Genomic DNA, 27,539 nt, shown 5'->3' with positions numbered 1-27,539 from the left:
AGGTAGGTAACAGGGTTTATAGAGGGATGTCACATGTAGCAACATTACCTGTAGCATTGCGCGTCACGTCACAGGTAGGTAATAGGGTTTATAGAGGGATGTCACATTTAGCAACCTTTCCAGTAACATTGCGCATCACATCACAGGTAGGTAACAGGGTTTGTAGAGAGATGTCACACGTAGCAACCTTACCTGTAACATTGCGCATCACACCACAGATAGGTAACCGGGTTTGTAGAGTTGCTTTTTTATTTCTTCTTATTTCTATTTTTGATCGCTCTGTTTATGTCCATTGCAGGATAAAAGGAGATAAAAACTAATAAAGAAGAATAAATTGCGAGGCAGTAGGAGAAAAAAAGAGGAGCGGGAAAAACCGATATACGACAAAGTAAAAAAATTTTTTTTTCAAAATGAAATATCAAAATCAGTAAAACGGCTACGTTTGAAGGATGTGTGTTCAAAACTCAAATTATTTTTGAAAAGTGTGAATTTCGTTTGTAAATCTTTGGGGTTGGACAGCTACCAACAAATGATTTTTATTTTTGAAAATTCACATCTTTGAAAGTTTGGAACTTCTTTCAAACTTCACAGTTTTACTAATCAATGTAATCATCGTATCTTACATTTAATATAATGTAATCATGCTAGCTCCTCACTTGCGAGTTTTTGAGACCTTTTAAATCAAATTACATGATAAAGCTCATTTTGTCGACCGGGAAGTTGACCTTCCTCCCTACCCCACTCAACATTAGCATATGGCATGGAAAAACCTTTATAACTTCAAGAAGCCGCACTCAAACTATGAAATATTTTCGGGGTATTCCACATCTTACCCCATGTAGAATCAATACTCAGAATATTGTCAGAAGGGTGATAGGCACTTCAAATATTTTTATACGTTTCAACAGCTTCGTAACTAGTGATAGACTAACCTTCTATATAAATTATGGCACTCTGTGAAAAATTTAAAAGGCAAAAAAATCCATTTAATACTAACAGAGCAACTACAGTAAATGTATGAATTGACAATTAACTTTGAATAAATTGAAATTTTTATTAATTGGAGGAGTTTAAGACATTTGTCATACAAATTTCACAGAAATTTGAATGGACTTTCAGGCAATCATTTTGGGCAAAAAAAATTGTGCTCGAATTTGGATCATTATTCCAGTATTTACAAATTCATTTTACAAAATTCAGTTTACATACATTGCAGATTTTATTGATTGACCAATAAATTCAGCTGTGCAAAATCATGAAATAATACACAAAAAGTGCAAAGAAATAAATCCAAGCCAAATGAAGCAAATGTGAAATAAAAGATGAATGAATAGAGGACAAGGTGAGCCATCAATGAATGGCATCGAAACACCATACCTCACTATCAAGAAACAATTACACTTGAATGAAGTGAAAATATTATTACAAGTAAAACCAAGAGTTGTTTTACTGTGAATTATGATGTCCAAAGCACTTGTATTACTGTATTATATGCACAAGCTGTTGAAAACCAAAGAGTCTCAATTCAAGTTATGACATTATAGTATATCATAATTATACTTTGATTTGGGTGCAGTCAATTTCTATACATGTAGTTGCTCACAATTTAACCCAAAACTGCAGGGTAACACACAACAGGCAGAACGAAGCCTGGGAGTGGATGAACAAACAATGAATGGTGAGATAAAACAAAGAACGCAGCTCACATGTGGAACAATACACATTGTTCACCATAATCCATGCTTTCTTTGTTTTTGTTATTTTGCCCAATCCCAAGCTTCGTTCTACCAGTGGACACCGACCCAAACTGCAAAGAAATACTTCAAATGTATTCTATGATTAAATATGGCCCTTTCACTTCTGCAAAGAAGTTTTTGCTGGTGAAAAAACTCATCTTAGGAAACAAAACATAAAATTTTAAATACTTGACTAAGACTCGGAATAAGACCAAGGCTCTTACAAAGTATTTTCCCTCATCCTTAAACAAAATATAAAGAAATGCATCCATAAGACTTCTAACAACCATCTATAGGTCAGCCCCTTTGAAGTAAAGTTGATAGAGTGGATTTGGTATCAGCTGGGGTAAACTCCAGCATGGTAACTCTCACGTTTTGATGATCTGCTCAATGTGTTGGTCTAAACCATATGTGATTGCACAACTAAATCATACTTCAATCACTTACCAAATCCACTCTAAAGAAAACTAAAGTGTCATACGAACAGCCCCCTGAACAGTCTTTTTCTTCAGTAATTTAAACCTTCAATTTAAAAGGTGTTTACATTTCATGATGACATCACCATTCAATGCCCCATGCAAACTATTTTCCCATTGACTGGAGAAGGATTTTACCAAATTGAAAAAAAAAAACGCAACAGAGCAGTTTATGATAACATCGGACTTTCGCATTGAAAATACTGTAATTCCGTTTTACTCTTGTAAAAAGTAACTTCATGATGTGATGTCATTATGATATAGTAACACAATAAACCCTGTTCCCTAGAGATTGACCAAATAAATTAATAAAAAAATTAGATTCAGTCCCTTAGCAGACTCAATACATTTTTTGATTGAATAAATTATAGGCCCAGTCCCTTAGCAGACTCTGAATAACATTAATAATCAATTTAAAAAATACTATGCCTAGTCCCCTAGCAAACTCTGGACCGAATAAATTATAGGTCCAGTCCCCTAGCAGACTTTGAATACATTATTACTCAATTGAAAAAAGTATATGCCCAGTCCCCTAGCAGACTCTGAATACATTAACAATTAAGTGAATACATTATAGGCCTTAGTCCTCTAGGGAAACATAAATAAAATGTGGTTAAGGTTAAAAGTCTAGGTTAGCTTTTCATATTAAATAACATGGTGGCAGTTTCCTTTTTGGGATAGACCAGCTCATTTTTCACAAGTTAGTAGCCTAGAAACTTCGTTATTTTAGTGTTCACAAACCAGTCTTGATAATCACATACACTTTATGGAAGTCTGAATACCGCCTTGAGTCTATTGATCACATCACTCTAAGATATACATCACTCTAAGATATACATCACTGCTGTGCAGTAAAACCTATGAGTAGTGGGGTATGGTTATTTTATAAGTCTCCTACTTGCACTAATCTTCACAGTATAAAGGCTGGCTTGCCATCAAGGTACTCTCATGAGTATGTAGGGGGTCAGAAGTCTGATATCCCTATTGACATTGGATTTATTTGTTAAAGCGTAAAAGCGAATACAATTGAGTGATTATATTACTTTGGCCAAAAGAGAGTTACATAAAATTTGGCAACAATATTTTGTCATGAATAGTTTGGATATATTGATTGATTAGTGAGGTTCTACTGTGGTTGCCTTTGTCATGAATAGTGTGATAGCACGAAAACAGTGTCAAATCTGTTTGAGGCACACAATGCTTAATATTTTTCAGAACTCAAAGTTTCTTGAAGCATCTATTGAGCAGCGTTAAATATCTGCACCACAGTTGATGGAATGGCATAGACAATCTTTGCACATAGGTCTCGGTTCTTGCAAGTGCATAGCCCCCAGTACATTATGGTTTTATTATGCTGCCATGGAACTTGTTCAAGCAAATGCATGATAACATTTCATCAATCAGAGCAAGAAAAATACATTAATAATTTCTAGCTTTCTTCCCATACAAATTTTATAATTGCAGCATGCCTCAAACAGATTTGACATTTATTTTGTAGTATGAAGAGTATGATTTGTATTGAAACCACCCCGCCCAAGTTTCATTATTTTATTTCTCATTTTTGTTGTGGTGTGGGAGAGGGGTTGGTGAGGACACTTTGCTTTATTTTATAACTATTATTGCATGAATTGCCAGTGACAAATGACAGTGTTAGCGACAACTTGAACAGGAGTGTAATTTTTTTACTTAAAATTAATAATTTTTTTCACTATGGCAACTAAATCACAAGATTTGGGTTACACCTAATGTACTTTAAAAATCCAAGATCTGGAAAAATGGAGCAATAGGTACAAAATATGTGCAACTCCCATTCCAATCAAAATGATATTTATCAAAGTATTATGATCATCCAGGTGGATGTAATCCTGAGAAGGACTGTAATGATGGGACTGACATTTCGACAACCTGAGCGGAAGTCATATTCAGAGTCAAGTGAAATTGATATTAAATGTTGAATGGGAATTTCAGATCTTACCTTGGATTTTAGCACTTCATCTAAGATGCATTAGTTCTAGTATTAGTAATTTACAAGTTTTTCACATCCAAAAAACATTAATTACTAGCTAATATGCTTAGCAAAAATCTCTTACCTTGTGTATCTTTTATTTTGACAGCAAAAATTACTTATAAAAATTGCAATTCAAATGGCAAAAAAAAATTTTTTAACCGTTTTCTCATTTCTTTTAAGTATTCAAGCTTGAGAAAAAAAGAGATACTCTACTGAACAGACAATGAAAATCTTACAACATCACATTATCGTCATGAAGTTTTTCAAAGGTTTGTTATTGTCACAAGTATTTAAGTATGTCTTAGCAATTTTATTATTTATGCATTCAAGGCTGTTTCAAGTCGCCTTCACAAATTAAGAGGGGTAGTCCGTAAATGTCACCTGAGGAGTGCAGAATGCGAAAAATCGAAATCGTTCAAATTTTGTCAGAATAAAGGCCTTAGTGAACTAAAACTGTTGTGTAAGTTTTTCTTCGATCGGTTAAATATTTTAGGAGAACCGCGCCGAAATCCATTTTTCAGGATCACTTCCGGTTTCTGCACGCGATTTCACCCCATTCCAAAAAGCCCTAAAAATCACAAAATTCCTTTGAATTTCTACAACAAACGATATAATTTTGTAATTTTGGGATACTAAACCTCATTTAGGTGGATTTATCAATCACTTTGCATAAAACAAAAATATTTTATCGATTTTTACATTATTTTCAATATTTTGAGCAATTTTTCTTACCCTACATTGCAAGGTCAATATCTCTAATGGTACATCGATTTACACAAATTAACTATTATAGGGGCCACTAGCAATGCTTTATCTTGATTTTTATCAAATAAAATTTTGGGGCACTCGAAACATTCTGATAAATTTTTAAAAGATTTGCTGAGATATTTTCTATCGTTTTAAGACAAGCATGCTCAGTATCATTGTCGTGTGACTCGATACTAAAGGTTCGATCCTATGATTTTCGGTAATTTTCGGCATAGAATGGCTTTATAAAACTTCAATCACAATTTAACAACCTAACTAATAAAGTATGAACACTTTGTACCTTATCATACTTGATTTGTAGAGAATCAACACGTTGAAGACAGCATTACGATCCGAATAATATCTCAACAATCTGAACAGTCAAACTCTTTGCAGGATGACGTGACTACCACAGGCAACCCGTCACGGCTACGGCTAGAATTCGATTTATTTAATCGTTTCATTTCTGATTTTACTTTCCTTTTTATACACTATTCTCGTCATTTTGTTAGGACTGTATTGGTTTTCCACGGTAAGCAGAGGTACTTCACGTCCATTTTTTCCTTGCTCGTAGTGTAATAATAAACAAAAATGTAATAAGTTACCATGTAACAAAGCCTTTTGCAATCATTGTTAGTTTTGTGAATGTTCTAGCTATACGTATGTTGATCGCGCCCAGGGAAGTCTTGACGGAATATTATTTAATCTTTACATAAGTGCAAAGAGGTATTAATCGATGGGCACTTTAAAATCAACCTTTCGACCTAAGGACGAACCTCATGACATAAAAGGTGAGTAAAAACCAGTGGTTCTACTTCAGTTCTTAGTTGCAATCTTATTATAAAGTTACTAATTCATTTTATGTACGCAGTTATGCACTAGAAACGGTTCCATTTGTGCGAGATTATATAAATGGCTGTATGTGGTTACTCCTGCCATGTTAATGGCTCCTGTGGCTCTAGTCTTTGCAACCCTGCGGATCTCGAGTGTGTACCTCTTCAAGACTGTCACAAAAATATCAGAGGACATCTCAGGGCTCTGGATATAAGAGACTCAGCCTTGAAAACTGAGTCAGATCTTCTTTTAGCCCGAGCTGGTAAGATTTCGTTTGACTGAAGTCCTATGAAAAGACATTACTGCGTTAAAGCCGTTATCTACGTTAAAGCCGTAATCTACATCTACATTTATTTAAGACCATTAAAGGGGGTACCCATCACAGATAGTCTGTATCATATGTGTGTGTACTATGTGTTGATGAATAACTAACTGAAATTTCCTTTTTATATCCCCCAGGCTTATTTGATACCGACGAAGGTCAATTGAGGTTAACCGTGTGTCCTAGACATCGTGAAAAGTACGGGACTAGGTGGCGCTGTAACAAGAGGACCTGCTCTATCCCCGCTCATTTGGCATTTCATAAGTCTAGCAATCTCAAAGGAGACAGAGCTATAACGTCCTTACAGTCTAAGATCTTATATGACTTTTCTAACTTTTTGGTACCTGTCGGCTCGCGTGAGTATACCTCTTCTATGCCTCTTTATGGGCAGATCTAGGATTTTAAAGGGAATGGGGGGGGGGGGGGGGACTTACTATACTATCACAGGACAACTCGCGCCAATTCCACAGGAAACCTAAAACAGGCGGGTAAAAGTGAAAAACTATAATGTTTCAAATTGTTTGATTACAGTTGTTTTTACACCAAATAAGAGTTAAAGTATTCTTTCTTTCTTATCAAAGCAATATGTAAACGATGTCGGGAGCACATATCATGTAGGCTGGAATCCTCACGGTCTTCTCATGATCTAGACGATCTACAGACAAATGATGTCACGCCACAAATCTCTGAGCCAGTACAAATATCTACTGATTCCAGAACTTTGGATGAGCACGAGGTTAGCTTAAAAGTCGAATACTTTTTTCCAGCGATAAATCCGATCGCTTAACTAACAAATAGCTGCATTTTTCTATTCAGGATGTAGGTGTAAAAAGTGCTGAGAGCTTGAGCAGCGACTCACTAACAGGGGCCATGGAGCAGCTGACTATTATGGACGACCCCAGTGTCATTCTTTCTGAGAGTGGCAGTACAGGTAGTACTGTTTCATCTAATGGTTACAAAGGTCGTAATCTAGCCTGTTCACGAAAGAAGCTCAACGAGTTTTTGAGTGCTTGTGGGAGATCAGATCAAACAGTTGGTCAACCGAAGAAGGCATGGCATGACATGAGCATGCGTACTAAAAAGAGTCATGTCTCCAAAGCAGCAAGTGCGATTGTGTCAGCGCTTGAGGTAATCACGCCAGGTGATGCTGGGAGCCTTTGGAATGCTGTTCAGTCCTCCCACATAGTAGAGGAGACTCTTGGGGTCCAATCTCCCATCGACATTAAATATCTAGAGGCATTGGCTGAGACTTGCCGAAATGCCGCTGGCTGGGATACAAGAAGGCAGGTACTGGCAATAATGGCAGACTTGGTGCCACTGACTGAAATTCAAAAGTTCATACCAGGACTCACTGAATATCGCTTCAAAGTTGCCCGGCTACACATCTTGAAACATGGGCGTGGCGCTGCTGTTCCAATCAGTAGAACACCTAGAGTTCGAATAGATGATTTGCGACTTGATCATTTCCTTGAATTTATAACCAGCCCACACGTAATACAAGACTTGCCGTTTGGCCAGCGGTATTTGCGCCTATCTAATGGAAGCCTGCTGGAAACACCAAATGTAATAAGGTCAATGATTCCGGCAAGAATCTGTGCACAATATCGTCAGTACTGTGAAGAAAGTGGAATAAAACCATTCAGCAAAACAACTATGAGACGGCTGCTTACAGTATGTACTGCGACAGTACGCAAGTCTTTGCAGGGATTAGATTATATATCTGCTGATGGTGCTAAAGCTTTCGATGATTTGATTGACGTGGTCTCAACGCTAGAAAACAATGGACGCGATCATTCTTGGGTTTGTCATTGTGAGAAGGCCTTGAAAGAGGGAAAGCAATACATCAAGACTGACTACAAGGTAAATAACAGAAGTTGAAAGTCATCGTAACAGTCCTGACTATTCCGCAGCCCCTAAAGCCAAAAATGAACATAAAGGGATGTTTAGCCAGTGAAACAAAATTATAACATTTATTTGTACATTTGTATGCATTCTTTTGCAGGTTCACGTTATCGAGACTAGTAGCATAGCAGACCACTGTCTGTCACATGCTCTAAGTGATCCTAAGGATACTCAGCTTGGCACCACGTGCAAACATCAACATGACCATCAGTGTTCATCTTGTGAAGAACTCAACTCAGTTCTTGACGAGATTGAGACAGCAATAACTGACTCTGCTAACAGCCTAACACCTGAGCAGTATGATGACATCACCTACACTTTCAGACAAGCAGTTGCAGCTATCAAATCTTGGAAAGCGCATCAACTTCGCTCCATCCAGCAAGATAAAGCGCGGATTGAGTTGTTGAGTAAACTGGAGCCAGATGAAGTCTTTATCACACAAGACTGGGCCATGAAATTCCTCCCGCAGAAATACCGAGAAACCCAAGCAGACTGGTTTGGGAAGCGGGGAATTTCATGGCACATCTCTGTGATAATGCATAGGTCATCAGCAGGCGCGCTGCTACACCAGACACTAGTGCACGTTATGGAAAAGTGCTCACAAGATAGTGATGCAGTGATTCCCATCATGGAGCATACCCTACGATGTCTTAAGTCAGAAAACAATGAGCTAACAAAAGCGTATTATCGACAGGATAATGCAGGCTGCTATCATAGCGCTGCAATGTTGTCTGCTTGTCATCTGATGAAAAAGGCAACTGGGTTTTCAGTACGATGTGTTTTATTGTAACTGTTGTGTGTCCCCTCTTTAAATAAAGTTTTTTTTTTATTATTATTATAATAAAGGTATCATGATATATGAGTAATGTAAGGGATGGTTAAAGAACCCCAAATTCATTAAAAAATAGATACTCGCTGACAAATATATATAATATACAATATATAATATAAATATATCTTGATCTAAAATGTTACTACTTATATCTTTTTCTCGTACTTACACCATTTTATCTTTATTTTCTATAAGGTGGAACGTGTTGACTTTAGCGACCCTCAGGGCGGCAAAGGCCCATGCGACCGCAAAGCCGCGACCATCAAGGCTCATATACGGCGTTACATTAATGAAGGCCATGACGTGCAAACTGCGACTGACCTATGCAATGCTATCTTGTCTCGTGGTGGAGTCCGAGGTGTTCGTGTAGCTCTTATTGATAGCAATTTTTTGCCAATACCAGCAGCTAAAATAGTTGGAATAAGCACCCTCAACAATTTCCATTTCAAGGCAAAAGGACTAACCTGCTGGAAGGCTTACAAAATAGGAGAAGGAAAGATGATTACCTGGTCAAACTTGCAAGGTCAGTAGTGGGATCATATTCAACCGTGTATAAATATCTAAAAAAAATTGGGACTAGTATTCTGTCAACCGTTAATTTTAGTTTACAGATCTTACATGAATCGATAATGAATGAATGTCTGTCTGTCTGTCTGTCTGTCTGTCAGTCAGTCAGTCAGTCAGTCAGTCAGTCAGTCAGTCAGTCAGTCAGTCAGTCAGTCAGTAAGTAAGTCAGCCAATCAGTCGCTCCAGTCATTAAACCAGTCAGTCGATGAGTCAGTCAATCAATATCAATTAGTCAATCACCCAGCCGATCCGAATCAACCAAATATGATTAAACGATCAACCTCTTATCAATTAATTCACACATCCGTATTTATGTATGTGTATTTGTATTTTTTCTCTATATTAAGTTCCAAAGACCCTGAAAATAGAGACCTTTGACATTTCATTTAGTGAGGGTGCATTCATCGAGATCAACTCAAAACAAAAAACCAAGAAGTCGTGCAAAGTGGCAGAAAAAGAAGATGAAGAAAGCGAAGACGATTGTACAGAAAACAAGCTGTTCACCTGTCCAATCGAGGGGTGCATAAAAGTGTTTCAACGGTACTCGTCGCTTGACAACCATTTACAATACGGTAAATGTGAGCTAAAAGAAGAGAAGGCCAGCTTATTTGATAAGGCTAAAATCATGTATCATGATAAGCTTCTTCATGGCCAAGGTCCTCAACCAGAATTGAGACCAAATACAAGTGATGTCATGCCCACCGAAAAAGAAATGCATAAACGAGGCTGGGCACTGAAAACGTCCAAGAATTCCGCACGTTTCACAAAGAAACAACGACAGTATCTAGATGAAATGTTTTTTAGAGGCCAAGAAACTGGGCACAAAATGAATCCCTCAACTGTCGCGCGAGATATACGATACGCTAAGAATTTTGATGGTTCGCGTCAATTTAAAGTGGACGAATTCCTCTCACCAAGCCAAGTGCAGTCCTATTTTTCTCGCAAAGCTGCCAAGCTTAAAAAAGCAACAGTTGAAGAGCGGGTGGCCATGGAGAATGATGATAAGGTTGAGGAAGAAGAGGGGAACAGTGATGGCGATGAAGAGGATACGGCAGCTGCTGAAGATGAAGCTGCATACTCACGAGCTCGCAGTACGATACTGGAAGAATGCAACCTACAGCACCCTATTTTGTTTGAATCAATGAACCTTTGTCAGTTATTTGCAAGTAGCAAAATGTCTAAGTTGTCCATCTCCTTACTTCAGCTGATCTGCGAAGAACTGGAGTTAGACACTTCAGAAATATCAGCACGACGCAAGGCACCCTACATAAAGATCATCAGTGATGTTTTAAAAAAATGCAGCTGTGTTTCGTAGTAATATCGTTGCAGACGTAAGCCATGTTCACATGTTTTTGTGTTGACTGCGACCTCCCTTTTAGCTTTGGATACATTAAAAAACGTTTTATCTGAAATAGCCCAAGAATGTGGGCAATATAATTAAACGAAATCATATTTTATCATATCATCGTATCGCAAAACGTCCTTCTTTCGTTTTGCCATAGTCAGCGAGAGATTCGTATAACGCCAAAATGTCACGCTCCCACCTCAACTCCCCCCACCCCACTCCCTCCCTCTTGGATCCACCTCATTGTGGGAGACCAGAAAAAGCAACTTAGTAGTGCCATTATTAACAAATAAATGTGTTTTGTTTAAATTTGCTACGCTCCATGTTAAAAATAGTTCAGTTCGCTTCTGTCATTTATACCTGTATATCATATTTTTAGAGCAGTCAAAATGTTACCTTTGCGGAATAAATTCAAATTCGAATAAAATTTGAAAAATCCCTTCAAAACACAAGATGAATACTTTACTCCTAAAACGTTGTATAGAATCCATTGTAAAAAGAAAACCATCCAAATTATCGTCCAGCCCATTGGTACGAGTTTATATCTCACTAAGTAATGACGGGTTGCCTGTGGTAGTCACGCCATCCTGCAAAGAGTTTGACTGTTCAGATTGTTGAGATATTATTCGGATCGTAATGCTGTCTTCAACGTGTTGATTCTCTACAAATCAAGTATGATAAGGTACAAAGTGTTCATACTTTATTAGTTAGGTTGTTAAATTGTGATTGAAGTTTTATAAAGCCATTCTATGCCGAAAATTACCGAAAATCATAGGATCGAACCTTTAGTATCGAGTCACACGACAATGATACTGAGCATGCTTGTCTTAAAACGATAGAAAATATCTCAGCAAATCTTTTAAAAATTTATCAGAATGTCAATAAAGGTTGTATCTTTTACTCCATTGAGTTTTTTTGTGTATTAATAAGCGGTTTAATGGACCAATTAATTTTCCTTCGGCATAAAGCGTGACCGCTAGCGAGTTAAGTTTGTCATTATTTTATGCGTAAATAGGGGTTACGTTTCGTCTTGCCATAATTCGAATTTTCGAGTGCCCCAAAATTTTATTTGATAAAAATCAAGATAAAGCATTGCTAGTGGCCCCTATAATAGTTAATTTGTGTAAATCGATGTACCATTAGAGATATTGACCTTGCAATGTAGGGTAAGAAAAATTGCTCAAAATATTGAAAATAATGTAAAAATCGATAAAATATTTTTGTTTTATGCAAAGTGATTGATAAATCCACCTAAATGAGGTTTAGTATCCCAAAATTACAAAATTATATCGTTTGTTGTAGAAATTCAAAGGAATTTTGTGATTTTTAGGGCTTTTTGGAATGGGGTGAAATCGCGTGCAGAAACCGGAAGTGATCCTGAAAAATGGATTTCGGCGCGGTTCTCCTAAAATATTTAACCGATCGAAGAAAAACTTACACAACAGTTTTAGTTCACTAAGACCTATATTCTGACAAAATTTGAACGATTTCGATTTTTCGCATTCTGCACTCCTCAGGTGACATTTACGGACTACCCCTCTTAAGATACACAAGCACTACACTGGGAAAATTAGTATATAAAACAGCTCTTTGTTTTTGAGATAAATTGAAGCAGTTATGCATCAATGGGAAGAAACTAATACTCAATCATCAAGTCAATCAATATCATGTTAATTTGTCTTCTTCTTGCTAATCAGCTACATTCCCTTGTATTTTCTTTACATTTGTATTAAATTGTTCCTTTGTTCTAATTCACTTAAGTGGTACAATATTGTTTTATATTGAAGCTGACGATGACAGACATTCTGTCGAAACATTCAAAAGTGTAATGTTTTTCATAAAACTTCTAGTTCTTTGTAAAGAAAACATTTTTTGGCATTTACTAGTTCATGAATGCTTACTAGAATTAAATACCAATTAAATGCATTAAATTCCTGTTAAACTACTGATCTGAAATAACATGTTTGATATCATTTAGTAGAAAGTGTATATCAAGGAAATTTTTTATTTTCAAAATCACTTATATGTGAATAGTGTAGTAGTATGGTTGCAGCATTTTTGTATGTCAAATTTTCTTTTCAGAGATATAAACATTTGAAATATCAATATGTAAAATGAGATGACTTAAATTAAAGACAAATTTATTATACAAAAATGCTGTGGTGGAAAATACTGCTGTTTTTTCATTTGCAAATCATATATTTCAATATATGGCTTTGTATACTTTTGGGTTATTTCACTTCAGAACACTAAATCACACTGCAAAATGTAAGAAATTCTGGAATTTATATATTGATATTTCAAATATTTATATCTTTGAAAAGAGAAGACCACATACGAAAATACTGCAACCACACTACTACACTGTTCACATATAAGTGATTTTGAAAATAATTTTTTTCCTTGATATTCACTCTAACTATACACAATTTCTTTTTCTTTTTCTGTGTTTCAAAAAAAATGCCAATCAGGGCCAATATTCAGTTCCAGAATACTTCTATCTTGTTTTATAGCCTAAATAACAGTCTAACTGCCGAATGACAATAGAGTACAAACACTATAAGTGTGAAACATAAATACTACTAAATACTGCTAAATTATGATAATCCTATTGTTTTCTATTGTTTAATTAGCACTATTTACTACTAAATAGTGCAAAGTGTTGCACACTTTTAGTGTTTGTATTCTAATTATTTATCTGGGAATCAAACAATTAAAGTTCAAGACAAGCCTAGTTTTAATATCTTTGTAATGTATCTTGCTCATTTTTGGGGTGGCCGTGTGTGTTCATCTAATATTCTCTCATACATTTTTAGAAAGAAGTGAGCCAATAAGTGTGCATGCTTTGCCATCTCAAACATTATATATAAAAAACTGCACACAGCAGCAACAATTGGGTGTGATTATGAAATATCTGTGTGGCATAGGGGTAAGAGTGCTCATTGCTACCCACGTTTAATTCCTTGATGCAGAGCATATATGTGAGCATATATCTCTCCTGTGCTTCAAAGGTTTTTCTCCTGGTTCTCTTCCTGGTTTTACTTCCTTAACAAAAAATAACTTCTAAATTCAAATTTGATCATGCACAGTAGTGAGAACCACAGGTTCGTAATCTACTGAACCTAATTTCTACCCTCTCAAAAAAGGAGTATTATATCATTTTTTCATTTCAACAAGCCATTTTGAAGCCCATACAGCTTGGACATGTTAAGCATATTTAGGAGTACAATACCAATTTTTCATTTTAAGAATGAAAAGCTTGATTAAAAAACAATTCTATATCATTTGACATGCATTCCCAAGGCTATGATTTCTACAGTTTTGTATAAAATTTATAAAGTTACTGAATAGTAGGGGAAATAACTTCAACTTTCAATTTTTCCATGATCAATGGAAATTGACAGGCTTTTCCAAGGCTGTTATTTCTACCATGTTTTTCTAAAATATATATATAATTTACAATGGTATGGAAGAGTTAGGCAAAATAACTGGCAAAGTGAAAACAAACAGTGGTTTAGCTTTTTCAATCTTAAGGTGGATATTGACTCCATCGATAGAAATACATACTATATAGAAAAGAACATAATGCATTTATAGTAGTTATATAGTAACATCTTTTATATATTTCGAAGAAAAAAGTGAAAGTTGTGAAATTAAAAACTAAAATGAAACAAAAGGATCAAGATGAGGGCATTGATGACCGCTTACTAAGGAATTTCTCAAACTGTTTAAATCCAGTTTCATTATGAAGGAATGATCAAATCCCTTACAAGTATGAATAAACAACTTCAGGCAACATTTCAATTAAAAGTGGAAAAGATGAGCAAGCATTTATATCTCAAATTGTTCTGCAAATTATTTTAGCTCAGGTTTTATCATATTATTAGAACCTGTACACATTGAATCAGAAAAAATAAAAAAAAGAAAGAAAAAGGACCAAAACTACACTAAATATGGTACATCATGACATCAGCAATTTTCTTGTCTTTAGCGTATGGTGTTAATTTTTTTCTCTTTTTTATTATAGACAAAAGAGGCTGTTCAGTTTTCAAAATCAAGACCTTCCCTTCATGTTTAATTTTTTACTACTGATTTTACTTATTTTACCTTTTCTTTCAAACTATTCTGGTAAGCAATTCACAATGACATGTATGAAATTTCTGTACATCCTAAAAAATCCATAGAAATCAATGTAATGACTACCCCCACCCCCACCCATACACAAACACCCACACTCGCGAAGTTCAAATAAGTATTAACTAGTATACCCTTCACCCCAAGGGAATTCTTATCAAGATGTAAATTAAATTAAACTAAATTAAATTAAATGTGTAGACTTGCCTTGCACCATCACATGCCCATGCCAGCATAAAACAGCTTGGGCTGCCTTTGGTTAAATGTCAGAACAATAAAATATTTTCCCTCTTGGGATTGAATTCTTTCTGATGTAAAACGATTGTATTATTCTTGACATCTAACATGGCTGTCATCACGTGATGGTGCAAAACCTCTATAGCAACAAAAAAGGACATTAAAAACAATGCAGGACCTATCCCCCGTACAAGTGGATAGCAAATGTTAATTATTTGAAGCCAAACACAAGTTCATATAAGCTAGGAGTGATGCAACATCCAATAAAACTTACAAGTACGTGTATGCTTTTCTAACAACTACATTTTAAAAACGTCTGAAAACTGAATCCATGCTTTTTGTGTTATGAGATGAAAACCAAGATTTTAGATAGAGCAGTGTCTAAAACTGATCCGAGGTCTATAGAAGTGAGTCCAATACAAAGTTTAGAGTTTACATATACAGAGAAAATAAAACTATATGTCCTAACAATGACATAAAGATAATAATTAATTAATATTAATTATTATATAAAATAATACATTTTTAGTTTACTTAGTTTAACATTTGACAAATTAAATTTTAGGTTGGTTGGTTATAGCCTTTATCCCAGTAGATTCATCTAAAAGTAAAGCTCTTCAACCATATCAACAGTGCATTTTTTCAAAGAACCCTTGAATTTGCATTTTCAGTAATAACTACTGATTTAGCAAAAGATTCTTATTACAAATTGGGTTCCTTGTGTTTTGGCATGCAGTGCATGCTAGTTAGTTGGAAAATAAACTTCTTTCATCTGCTAAAGTCTTCTTGGCACTGATGGTTATTTGGCAATGAGGATTTCTAGAACCCCATACACTCCACACTGGTAATATGACAAGAAAGACACAATGGCAGTTTAAAGGAATTAGAGCAGAAGAGTTTGACTCTTAACGATATGGTTGGATTTACTATTCAGAACAACTTTCCAATATAACTCTCTCTTGCTGCCCTCTCTTTAACCAGAATTCAAAGAATTCAACACAACTAGACTTGTATTGTAAAGAAACCTATAGGAAACATCCTAAACAATCAATTGATGCATAATGAGGTACTTCAAATACAATAGTCCTTTCAACTTGTTCATTGCAAATCTAATACTCCCTAGTTTTGTTTTGAAAGTTTTTCAGTGTCTGGAGATACTTCTTTATTCTGCAAGTGACAACGAAACATTTTATTGCTTTACGGCTGGTCTAACGTTTTCAACAAATATTGAATCCAATATTTCTGCCCCTTATAAATGCAAAAATGAAAGTAGAGTTGAAAGTAAAAGAGAAAGAGCTGACCGAAACCCTTGGTCAGAAGATGAATCTCTGGTTGTTTATGAATCTTTAAAGACCAAAATGGCACAACATATTTCTGATACTGGAAGTTGGAACAGCACTAGATTTGTTATTGTTGCTATTCCCGGTAGAGCTCTTCAAGAAATTGGTCTATAAAACCAATCTGTAAGCTCAGCAAGCATCCAGAACAAACCAGACCAACATTGCAATGAGACAAGTAGAGGGAAGAAATATGAACTTTTGTTGCTCTCAACATCTTGAATAAAATGTCTTGAGATAACATTGCTATCAGAATTGAAGAGCTACTGCTCCTTTGATACTCTGATTGGGGCTCCAGAGAAAGTATTAATAGTATAAAACTAAATGACACAGAAAAGATGCAGTAATGTGAACCTGAATATGACAAGCTCTATAAGATTCATCCCCTGATCAAAAAGCTGTCACTGACATTTTTAGAAGAATACAATACTTTTCGTAGTGCCAGTGTTGATGAAGCGATGATTAAATACAAGGGCAGGCATGGCTTAAAGCAATTATGCCTCAAAAGCCAATTAAATGAGGGATCAAAGTGTGGGTGACACTTCAAATGTCTTCAAGTTTCAAGTATATACTGGGAAGAACAATGACAGCATTGAAGACTGACTTGGTAAGCTTGTTCTTCATGACCTTACAGGGAAACTTATTGAGAATTACGCTTTGGATTTGCAATAAGAAAAGCATCTCCTGCCTTTACATTCTTAGTGGCTTATCATTATATTCCAAATACAAAATATAACAGTCTCTCTGCACACTAGGCTTATTGATATTCTGAACTGTAAAACTCAGGATGAAATAGCCTGTTCTGAATGTTCTTGATATTCTGAACTGTAAAAATCAGGATGAAATAGCCTGTTCTGAATGTTCTTTTTTATGGACTATAAAAGGAAAAATCTAATGCATTTACCCTCCTGGGTGGAAGGCATAATGCCTAACAGGCTTTGCAGCCCAATCGATAAATTGAATTAAAAATTGGAAAATTGATTATTGGAGGAAATAATGGAGGTACATTTTTTTGTACACAAAACTCTATGCTAATCATAGTGATAAGTGGACTAATATTGATCAGCTGAAAAATTTGTTAACACAGAGATAAGGTTAAATAAGCAAGTTAAAACGATAATACTTTCTCTCTCTGTACTTGTACAGACTACAAATGCATCGTAAGGTGGTTCCAATGACTCGCAAACCAGCCAACCCGGATACACAGACACATTTTCAAAGGAATAACAGTTATTATGTGATTCTACAAAACGGCAAATGTCAAGAACATTTCCCAGTAAGACACAACCTCAAGACCAACAATTCTATCAAATTGCAATTGCAAGAAAATATAGATTTGAATGTTGACTCTAAGTTATCAAACTATTGACTTTGTCCACTTATAACATTAGAATAAAAATCGGATGATATAGAAAAAATGATTTTTTAAAAACTATTTATAATGGTAGAATTAAATGTGGTAAAGGGGCTAGAATGACCATACTTCATTGCGTACTTATGAATGTTTTTTTTTTTACTCCATTCATCGCATTTCAGAGTCATTTGATTTCACTGAATTGGAGTGTCTGTTGAATTGCAATTGTTTCTTGCATTCAAAATGATCAAATTCACATTGTGGTATCTTGTAATGCATATTCAGAGCATAACGTCTGACAATTACTTGATCTTAATCGTAGTATTTCAAGAGTCATTTTCTTTTATTCTTATCATTTCTGTTTTTGTTGATAATGTTGTTGATCATCTAATGCCCAATGAAGAAACAATTTTCCCAAACGCTTTTCCAGGTTTCTTTCAGGCTTGAAGATTAAAAGTTTAAATAACTCATCAGGATCATATTTTGCAAAGTGTGGCAAACTCTAATGTTTGTGTGATTTCATTCTAATACATTTTAAAGTCTTGATCTTTTTCTTCTCACAGTGGTGCTTCCAACATATTCTTTTTTCCCAAAATGTACTGGCTTTTTGACTTGTAGAATTTCCATGATGTAGTTAATGCTTGGTAATGTTTCATTTATTCAAGAGTTGATTGCTTGCTTTATGTCTAACATTTTTTTTTTCCAAAATGTGCTAGCAACTGTTTATTTCTTCAAGAGTAAAATTCAAGTTTTATGCCCAACGTTTTATATTTTCCCAAAATTTAACAGCCTTTTCACCTGTAGAATTTCCATAATGTAGTTGATTGCTTGCTTTGTGCCCAACTTTTTCTATTTTCCCAAAATGTACTATCCAAAATGTAGGAAACAGGTGTAGATTTCCTTGACTTTACATCATCGTTTTCTGTTTCCTTCACTGGTAGTTAAGAAGTGCATTCAAATGCTAATGTGTCCTTAAACTTGGTTTGTTATGAATCTCTTCTTATGTCTCCTCTCCATGTCTCCAAGGTTTAGCTTCATTGGTAACTGACAAAAATATGGTGCTGGCAATCAAAGTCTTTCATTCAACTTTTCGGTTTGATGGAAAAAGGATTTACTGAATGCCTCTTCACTTAACTGCAATAAAATTCTTTTGGTAAGAACACCACTTGGTAAATTATTTTCATGACCTTTTGACATGGTAACTAATAGTAACAGTAGCAAACCTTTAACTGGTTAATTGGGCACTCCCCAGGGGTTGGCTACTCTAGCTCGCGTTCATCCCTAAAAACCAAAGGTTGTTACTGGCACTACCACTACCAGCTAGTATCATGATTTATGGCAGAATAATTATTATCTTTTTCTTGACTTTAAACTTTAATGAAAAATTGTAGTCTAATTGCAGAGAATCTCTCTGATTTTTGAAGAAAACATGTAACTCTGTGTGATGAGCTCTGGCCACCACAGACGAAGTAATGAAGTGATGTCATCTGGCTCTATCCATTATGCAATGTGACCACTATAGTTGTCCCAAGACCCATGTAATTATTCTGTGTTGTTTTACTTCACAACTTACTCATCTTTAGCCATCCATCTCAATCTTCCTTGTGGCATCCAATTGAAGATGGACTGTTGATTGAGGTCCTCTTCTTCCCATTCTTAACAATAATTCTTATTTCTTCTGGTTGATTAATCTGTCTCATAATGCATGAAATACCTGTTTCCGTAAGGTTTAAACAACACTGGTCCGAAGGAAGCTGTTTACTTCAAGTGATACTAGAGAAAGTTCATGTTGAATGAGTTTACTTCTTGCACTAACAAAGCCACATTTTTGACTGGTTGAGTTTTAATTTCCATATAATTCTCTCAGCTGATGTGAGTTGTAGAGATCATGTTAGTATACTACACACTCTTGAATGTTCAACAGTATTTGATGACAGTCTATTTTTCTTTAATCAATATGTAGTTGAAACCATTATCATAGTTCCATAATTTTCCAAGTTCCATTTACTTGTACTGTCTCTCATAGCATTTAGATCTTATCTTCTCTGATTTTCCCAACAAAAAACAGCCGAATGCATTCTCTGTTATTCTTCTGATGGCTGAGTCATTTTCTTACACAGTGTCTATCTACAGTAGCATTGATCTGACTATAGTCCATATCTTCATGTTCATTTTTATATTTTTCATTGTTGGAAATTCATCATTCCCCATATAATACAATGTTCTTACTCTAGTAAATCTTCTTTGGGACTCATAAGATGGCAATACTCCAAATGATGTTTCATAGTAATCTGCTTGAAGTATATTACTGTACAACTCTAGTAAATCTTCTTTGGGACTCATAAGATGGCAATACTCCAAATGATGTTTCATAGTAATCTGCTTGAAGTATATTACTGTACAACTCTAGTAAATCTTCTTTGGGACTCATAAGATGGTAATACTCCAATTGATGCGTTATAGTAATCTGCTTGAAGTATCTTACTGAACAGTTCATTCATATGACAAATCTTTTTTCTTGTTTCAGATCTGTTCTGCAGTTCAGTCCATCATCACATGTCTTAATAGAAATATTCTATAGTACACAAGTATGGTCATCTAGAGAAATATTGATGGTGGGATTTTAAAGATCATATTAAGCAAATATTTTTTTGAAATGCAACTACATGTTTATTTTCATTGAACTAAATAATTTCAAATGTTTTTGTTCAATTGAATTCATAAGTGTTATATTTTGTTAATTGTTTTTTATTGTCTTTTTTTATAAAGATATATTTCTTGAAGGCTATCAAGTAATTTCATGGTAACTATCATCAACAGTTAGGACTGCAGCATATTTAATTTATTATTAATCCTAGCATCCAAAACAAATATCAAATTCAGGAATTAAAAATCCAAACTGCTTTGAGATATAAATTTTAGAAGACAAATTATAGAGTGATGGCAACTAACCCACAAAATAGATATTAGTCTAATTGTCAATAAGTCCTTGAGCCTGAATGGGCTATTGACTCATCGAGAGGACTAAATGTTTTAGTCAAATCCAACCAGTTGCTTAAATATATAGATGACAACCAGTTTTGAATTAAAGTTAAATTTTATGTTTTGGTTTTCAAAGCCGGCACTTTTCACTACTAGTAGGATATAACTCATAGCCTATTAGTAGCTCATCCAATCAGAACATCATATTTATGATAGACCATTAGTTGGATTTGACTAATACACTTTAGTAGTATCTGATTCCACTGTTTTCTTGCATTTTTTGTATCAATTATTAGACATTCCAGGAATCAGATTTCATTGCACAGGTTAAATGCTATCACTCCACTAAAATATAGTAATATTGGAATATTAATTCCTGATTTTAGGGGTTCACTTTGCAGCAGGTCAATCTTTATATGTAGATTTAGTTTTTCAAGTTCGGGTCATCCTTCACGACTTTGCAAGATGTGATCCTATTGGAGGGCACACATGTGTAGAACAATAGAAAACAATGACCTTTCCACAAGCCTGCCCCTACACCTAACCAATCACAGAGGACGTTGCAAATTCATGAAGCCTAACCCTCAAGTTCATAAGTTATAATTACTTTGAGTTTAAAATTATCACTTTTCTTTAATTTTTTGTAAACTTTATATTTTAATTTCCACCAAACAAAAGGGAGAATTTCTTCTTTTACATGGAAAAACCCCTTACAAGTCTGATGTGCCCTAAAAGAATTTAGATTTGTTTAATTGTAAGAGTCTTAAATAATAAAAATATCTTATTAATAGTATGTGAAATCCTAAAGGTCTCTTAAATATTATTCATTGATGCTACAGTAACCCATTCCTGAATCGATTATTGCATATCAATTGTTACTCAGCTATTTTAGACTTTATTAATTGCAATTCTTATAATAATAATTCTGTAAGTTGCAACATTGCAATGTCATAATAGGTCCAGTGACCCCTATATATTTATCTACTTCCATGTACTTAATTATATCTGAGAATGTGATTGAAAATGTAATCAAGTGCCTCAGATCTTGGGGGATTTGACATCCCTGTCCTAAAGATTGGATGTTTTCAATTGATTTCTAACAAGAAAGCCACACAAAGCCATTAGAAAATCGTTGTAGCACTGAACTTCTCTTTAAGAATTCTTGAGCTACAGGTATAAGATCGCTTCACAGAAAGCATGCATTCAGTTTCCAAAAGATATTCCAATTCAAAGTCATTTAGCTAATGTCAAACAAATTCCACAATTATTTTTTCTACCTTTGTACCTAGTTGATTGACCTATTCCATTAGTTACAGCTTTTTATTTCAAAGGTGAAATGGATGCAAGGCTTAAAATAAAGGCTGGACATTGGACAATGTTTGCCCAGAATTGGAAACTTGTAGTGTCAAATCTTTGCCTTGCCGGTCATTTTGACCAGTAATGTTACACTAGAAACGAGGTATGGCCAAGCTAAAACAAATTTGGCCTGTCAGCAATAACAACTTACACACCATTATTTTAAGCCCTGCAGTGAAATGCAAATAGCGATAGGCAATTCAAAACCAAAACGAACTTTGGGCATTTAGCTTAACACAAATAATCAAGGTGTTTTAAATGGTTTCGTGGACTACAAACAACACTTTATATCTCAACAATAACCTGTGTTATTGACCAGAAAAATAATAACAAACACCAGTCATTCCAGCAATTATTGGATCTTCGAATGAACTATCTTATATCACTTAATTGCCTATTACTTATTACCTATCACCATTCGTACCTTCAACATTTTTTGTAATAGCTGTACATAGTATAACCCTTAAAAACTCTAAGAGTTATCAAGCACTTCTAACTTGATCTAAGAGTCATCAAGCATTATTAACTTGAAATAATCATATAAAAAATAGATTGCTCACACACTGTAAGCACATTTGACTTGCAAATGAGTATAGTATTGACACCTTATTAATTATCGACAGTGCTTTAAATACAGATTCTTGATTATCTTACCTATCTTGTACAGGACATTACTCTTACTTAACTCCTTCATGGCTTGAAACTCTTTTAATTGTTGTCTAAACACATGCCAATGCAACTTGCTTACAAAGACAATTTGAAGAAAAAGCTGGATCAAAATGGATTAAAATTTCACCCAAAATTTATTCATTCATGACTGGAAAGGTCTTGATTGAACATAAAATACAGTAAATAACAAAAAATCTTAAATTTCTAAAAAGCCAAACAAAAACAAAAAAATAAATAAATAAAAAGGAGATTCTACAACTAAGACCCTATAAAAATAGCATAAATCATAGCTACAGGTATACAGCTTTGTCACTGCGATGTCATCCATTATTCTCTTTCATTTTTGCATCAATTAGGAAGAACAGTTCACCCTAAGTTTTCCAGGATGAAACATTGAGCAAAAACATATCTGCAACTGTTTTTCCTTGGATCTCATGGGAAAACAATTGGTATTCTGTCTTTAAAAAAGTCATTTTTTATAAATCACTATGAAATTTCCAAACTTATTATTAAGACAAATATCCAGATTTCAAGATTTTAAAACTAATGATGTCACATAATACTTTCAAAAAGTTTTTGGGAAAAGAAAATCATAAGCTGGTCATCATAATCTTGTCATCACTAATCACCACTTCAAGTACGGCAAAGTGCATCTAAGCGAAATTTCAAAGAACTGCTGATTTTATATTTAGCCATGCCTACAATGCATTTTATCTTTTTTTCCCCCCTCGTAAGCATCAAAAATCAAATAATGTCATGGATTATTTTCTTTAATTTAAAAGCAATGTGATTATTAAAGCATTATAGCTTCTTTAAAGTGATGAGACAATAATGGTGGAAGAAGTGGATCTGAATTCAAATGACAAATTACTGTAAAAGTTAAACATACTTCAAAGTGTGTGTTACCTTGGAGAATGTGGGCCAATCATTTTATATATTTCTTTTTATGTCAAAAATATTTTTCAGACAACTGTACATGTTGTCCATTTGCATTTCTAAGCTTTTACAGCTACCGTATTGCTACATGAACACCATTGTTAAATTGAATAAACACAATTAAATATTTTCTTTTGATGTTAATAAGTCCCCCTGGAAATAAGTCGCCTGGTCATAAGCCAATTGAAAAAAGCCTTATGAAAAGCCAAGTGCTTTTAAATGGGATTCTATGACTATCCAATCTGTATAAATTCCAATAGCTCATCTGTGACTCATGGCTTACTTCACATTGAAAATATATACATACATAAAATCTCTTACAAGCAATGGGAATTTGTTTCTTCTCTTCATTGATGTTTAACTCATAATTATTTAAACTGTATGATGAATTAGCTGTGTCCTAACTTTGATTAGCACCGATGCTATGCCAGAGTATCAATAATATTTGAAGATTTATTTTCATATTCTATAAATATAATTGCTTCATTTATCTTCTATGCATTTATATTTGTGTTACTAAATCTAACATTTTCCGCTCAAAAACCGATTACTCCTGTATGTAACTTTTTATTGCCCTTCATAATCCTTTAAAAATTCAAAACAAAATCAAGTCTTAACATCATTAATCTGCTTGTCAGTTAGTTTGATTCCCAGGTTGATTTTAGACAGTTACTGTGTGAATTCGATCTAAGGTTTAAAACATTACTAAATTTTGCTTCTTTTTACATTGTCAATTGTGAAAAGATATATTTAAATAATCTAAAATAAAAATTATAAAATATATTTAAACTGGTAAATACCTATAATTTACCAGAAGCTTTTAGAATTGGCTTGTGCTCTTAAATTACAAGAAAAAGTCTCACTTTCTTTGAATCTAATTCTGCTGAAAAACTATGGCTTCGATAAAAAGATTAGTTTGCTACATATTGTCCACAAGAATTTGACTACAGCTGTATAGCTTCTAATGTTATAATATTAGGCTACATGTATAAATGATTTTATTAACCTCCATTGCTCTGTCTAATAGATACGTAAGTTATGGAACCTTGTTTTCCCCACTTTTTCAAGGCCTCTACACTAAACTCTGGCCATGAGGCAGTAGGAAAAACTTGGTCCATAACTTACGACATGGACATTGCAGTTGGTTAATAAGAGCTACATGTACATTTACTTCTCAAAAAATCCATGCTTATGAAATAACCATATTTTCCTACAGTACTTTCAATGCCATTTCCTTCATTTTTTTTCAAATAAATTGGATATTATCAGCCATCGATTTTATCAAAACACCTATAGAAGTTGTAAATGATAAATCATAACTTTTCTGTTTTTCCTATGACATTCCTTATACCATCCAGGGCTAACTACTAGTCATTAATCTTTTAAATTTTGAAAATGTGAAAAATAATCAGATCTTAGTAACTTCTACATGGTACTTCGAAATCACTTAAACTACAGTACTATGTGAGAAAGTAGAATAGGATAAGATGATTAGGAAACTTAATGTATCCTAACAAAAAACATGTCACTTATATCAATGTAAAACAAATCAAAAAATCAAAAATTAAGGTTCTAGCTAGACTTCTCATTATTCTGGTAGGTTTTTCTTCGATATTACAATGTAGATACAAGTCTGACACCTAACCTTACAGTATCTTGAATACAGTATTAGTCATCAACCTTGTCTGGACTTACCTTTGAAGGACCATCACAGTGACAATTTCTTTCCCTAAATATTTAACTATTCATAAATGTTCAAACCAACCAGGTAATTTGGAATCGAGGCACACAGCACATTGTTTGTGACAGCAAAAATTTCATGTATTTTTTTATATATCTCTTGACAAAGTGAAACATTTTCTACCAACAATGAAAATTTCATTTCATTTTTGTTCTGGCTGAGAGAAGCAAATCACCTGCCAACATCTTTAGCTACATGTATCCCAAACAATAATTAGTGTTAAGGAATCTTTGATTTATTCCCTAGAAATTGAGGAGTATGATTTTTTCTCCACATTTTAAAAAGCTGAGAACTGACATAAAATTTAGTTGTAGATCCATGAAATTCAATGAAAATTGGGATAACTTACAGTTTTGGAGCAATTTTGCTCAAATTGAAAATGTGATTTAGAGGCCATTTTTGATCATTTATCTATTCCAAATACTGTTCACTCCTGTTCAAGATATCTGGATTCTCAATTTTCTTAGTTACATTTTAATACCACTACCATGATAATCTCCTTCACACAAGATAATCTAGTTAATTTGGCTAAATAAGGGAATTTAATCATGCAAAGGATTCTAGCGGTAGTGGTATCAAGATATGTAATGAAGGAAAAGAGAAATCATAAAACATATAAACTGCATCAGACAAAACAACAGTAACAAACCTTGATGTCAAATAATCAGATGTTACGAAGGCTACTGACAAGTACAGTATTGCAATTGAATTTAGGAGATCAGCAAAATTACAAATTATTCCATTTTCAATCAAATGAAGGATTAAATAGCACGGTTAAAGTGCATATGACACGAAAAAAATTTAATGTTAAAAATGTGTATTTTATTGTCATTAATAAGAATAACACAGTTAAATTTGTTTCAAAAACGTATTTCTCTAGAAATTCAAGAAAATTTAGCACAAGTTGTGACGTCATTTTGTTTACAAGTCTCCAGATTTAGTTGCAAATACACGAAATTTGTTTGAATGTGGAATCTTAATTTCAGGTAGTGCACTTTTCAGTTTCCCAACATTTGAAGAGTACTACGTGAACTATCAAATGAAATCGAATAAAATATGCCCTTTGTTGTTATTTTATACGAATTGCAATTTATATTTTGTGCACTACTACTGAATCTAGAGTATGTGTCAACAAAATGAAGTCACAAATTGATATTAATTTTCTCACATATCTCAAGAAATAAGCTTTTGAAACAAATTTCATTACGATATATTTATTATTACTAACAAACTATACATTTTAAACGATGAAATGTTTTCGTGTCATATACACTTTAAGAGCCACTGCAGTCTTTTCCGAGCTGTTTGATAAAACTAAGAACAATTCCTGTTTTTGTCTGATGCAGCCCATAATCAAATGCATGTTTTGTTTTCCTTATTTCTCCAAGTAGTCAGTACTAGTTTTCTGTAACTAGATGAAAATGTCATAATTGACTCACTGATTTTTCATAGTTTTTGATGAGTTCTCATCAATTCTTCAGCTGTACATTCCATAATTGTTGGGTCTGTACGATATCTGTGGCATCACCACTGGCTCATTGATGCATTAGCTGTTCTAAAGAGAAAAAACGTATATGTCTAGAAAAATAATACATAGATGTTTATGCAATGTTTTTATCAATGAAAATAGAGAGCTGTCATTGACAAGACTACTATCAGCCCTGTCACTTTCAAAATAAAAGAAAGAAAAAAGGAAAAGGGCTGAAAACAAACGAGAACATGATATGGTAAACGTTATTATACTCCTTAGTCGCTGTTGAGCGTCTTGGACGAAGTTTAGAAAAACTTTAATCTGGCACGTGAAAAGGCACATGAAGCCATGAAGCCTCGTCAAGAGTAGGACAGACAAAATGCTTCTTTTTCAACGAAAATTGGAAAATACTTAAAAATAACCCCATAGTAAGCAAGATAAAACATTTGTGATAGCATTCCTATAGGTATTTATGTGTTTTAGAGTGTCTTACCGTGTCTACAGCCACTTTTTGTCCACATTTTCAAGCCTTTACTTGTCCGCCATGTTCTTC

At 34.2% G+C, this 27,539-nt stretch overlaps 1 protein-coding gene and 2 long non-coding RNA genes across 3 annotated transcripts; 2 read left to right on the top strand and 1 right to left on the bottom strand.

Moving 5' to 3' along the window:
• Positions 1–1,071: 1,071 nt before the first annotated feature.
• On the bottom strand, positions 1,072–27,539 carry LOC148909036 (uncharacterized). The gene is made up of 3 exons (XR_016120522.1): positions 27,480–27,539; positions 26,955–27,070; positions 1,072–3,193 (listed from the first exon to the last, which is right to left on the bottom strand). It is a non-coding gene; the product is annotated as an uncharacterized LOC148909036 (long non-coding RNA).
• On the top strand, positions 7,408–10,739 carry LOC148909037 (uncharacterized). The gene is made up of 4 exons (XM_089033569.1): positions 7,408–7,983; positions 8,126–8,794; positions 9,053–9,380; positions 9,772–10,739. The coding sequence occupies exons 1-4, from the start codon at positions 7,423–7,425 to the stop codon at positions 10,737–10,739; spliced, it is 2,526 nt and encodes an 841-aa protein (XP_088889695.1). The 5' UTR covers positions 7,408–7,422.
• On the top strand, positions 11,354–21,603 carry LOC116289801 (uncharacterized). Its single transcript, XR_016120541.1, has 4 exons — positions 11,354–11,451; positions 14,797–14,897; positions 20,359–20,446; positions 20,601–21,603. It is a non-coding gene; the product is annotated as an uncharacterized LOC116289801 (long non-coding RNA).

The sequence above is a fragment of the Actinia tenebrosa genome, unplaced genomic scaffold (genome assembly GCF_029948245.1).
Source record: "Actinia tenebrosa isolate PJP-AT-01 unplaced genomic scaffold, QUT_ActTen_1.0 PGA_scaffold2__45_contigs__length_23673736, whole genome shotgun sequence".
NCBI lineage: Eukaryota > Metazoa > Cnidaria > Anthozoa > Actiniaria > Actiniidae > Actinia > Actinia tenebrosa.
The sequence above is the reverse complement of the archived record's forward strand: the minus strand, read 5'-3'. Positions and strand labels throughout refer to the sequence as shown.

Bases quoted from the DNA above. Each gene is read 5' to 3' on its own strand.
- LOC148909037 (XM_089033569.1), top strand. From the start codon at position 7,423: ATGGCAGACTTGGTGCCACTGACTGAAATTCAAAAGTTCATACCAGGA. The intron at 8,795-9,052 runs GTACGATGTGTT...ATTTTCTATAAG, and splicing joins AAAAGGCAACTGGGTTTTCA to GTGGAACGTGTTGACTTTAG. The intron at 9,381-9,771 runs GTCAGTAGTGGG...CTCTATATTAAG, and splicing joins TACCTGGTCAAACTTGCAAG to TTCCAAAGACCCTGAAAATA.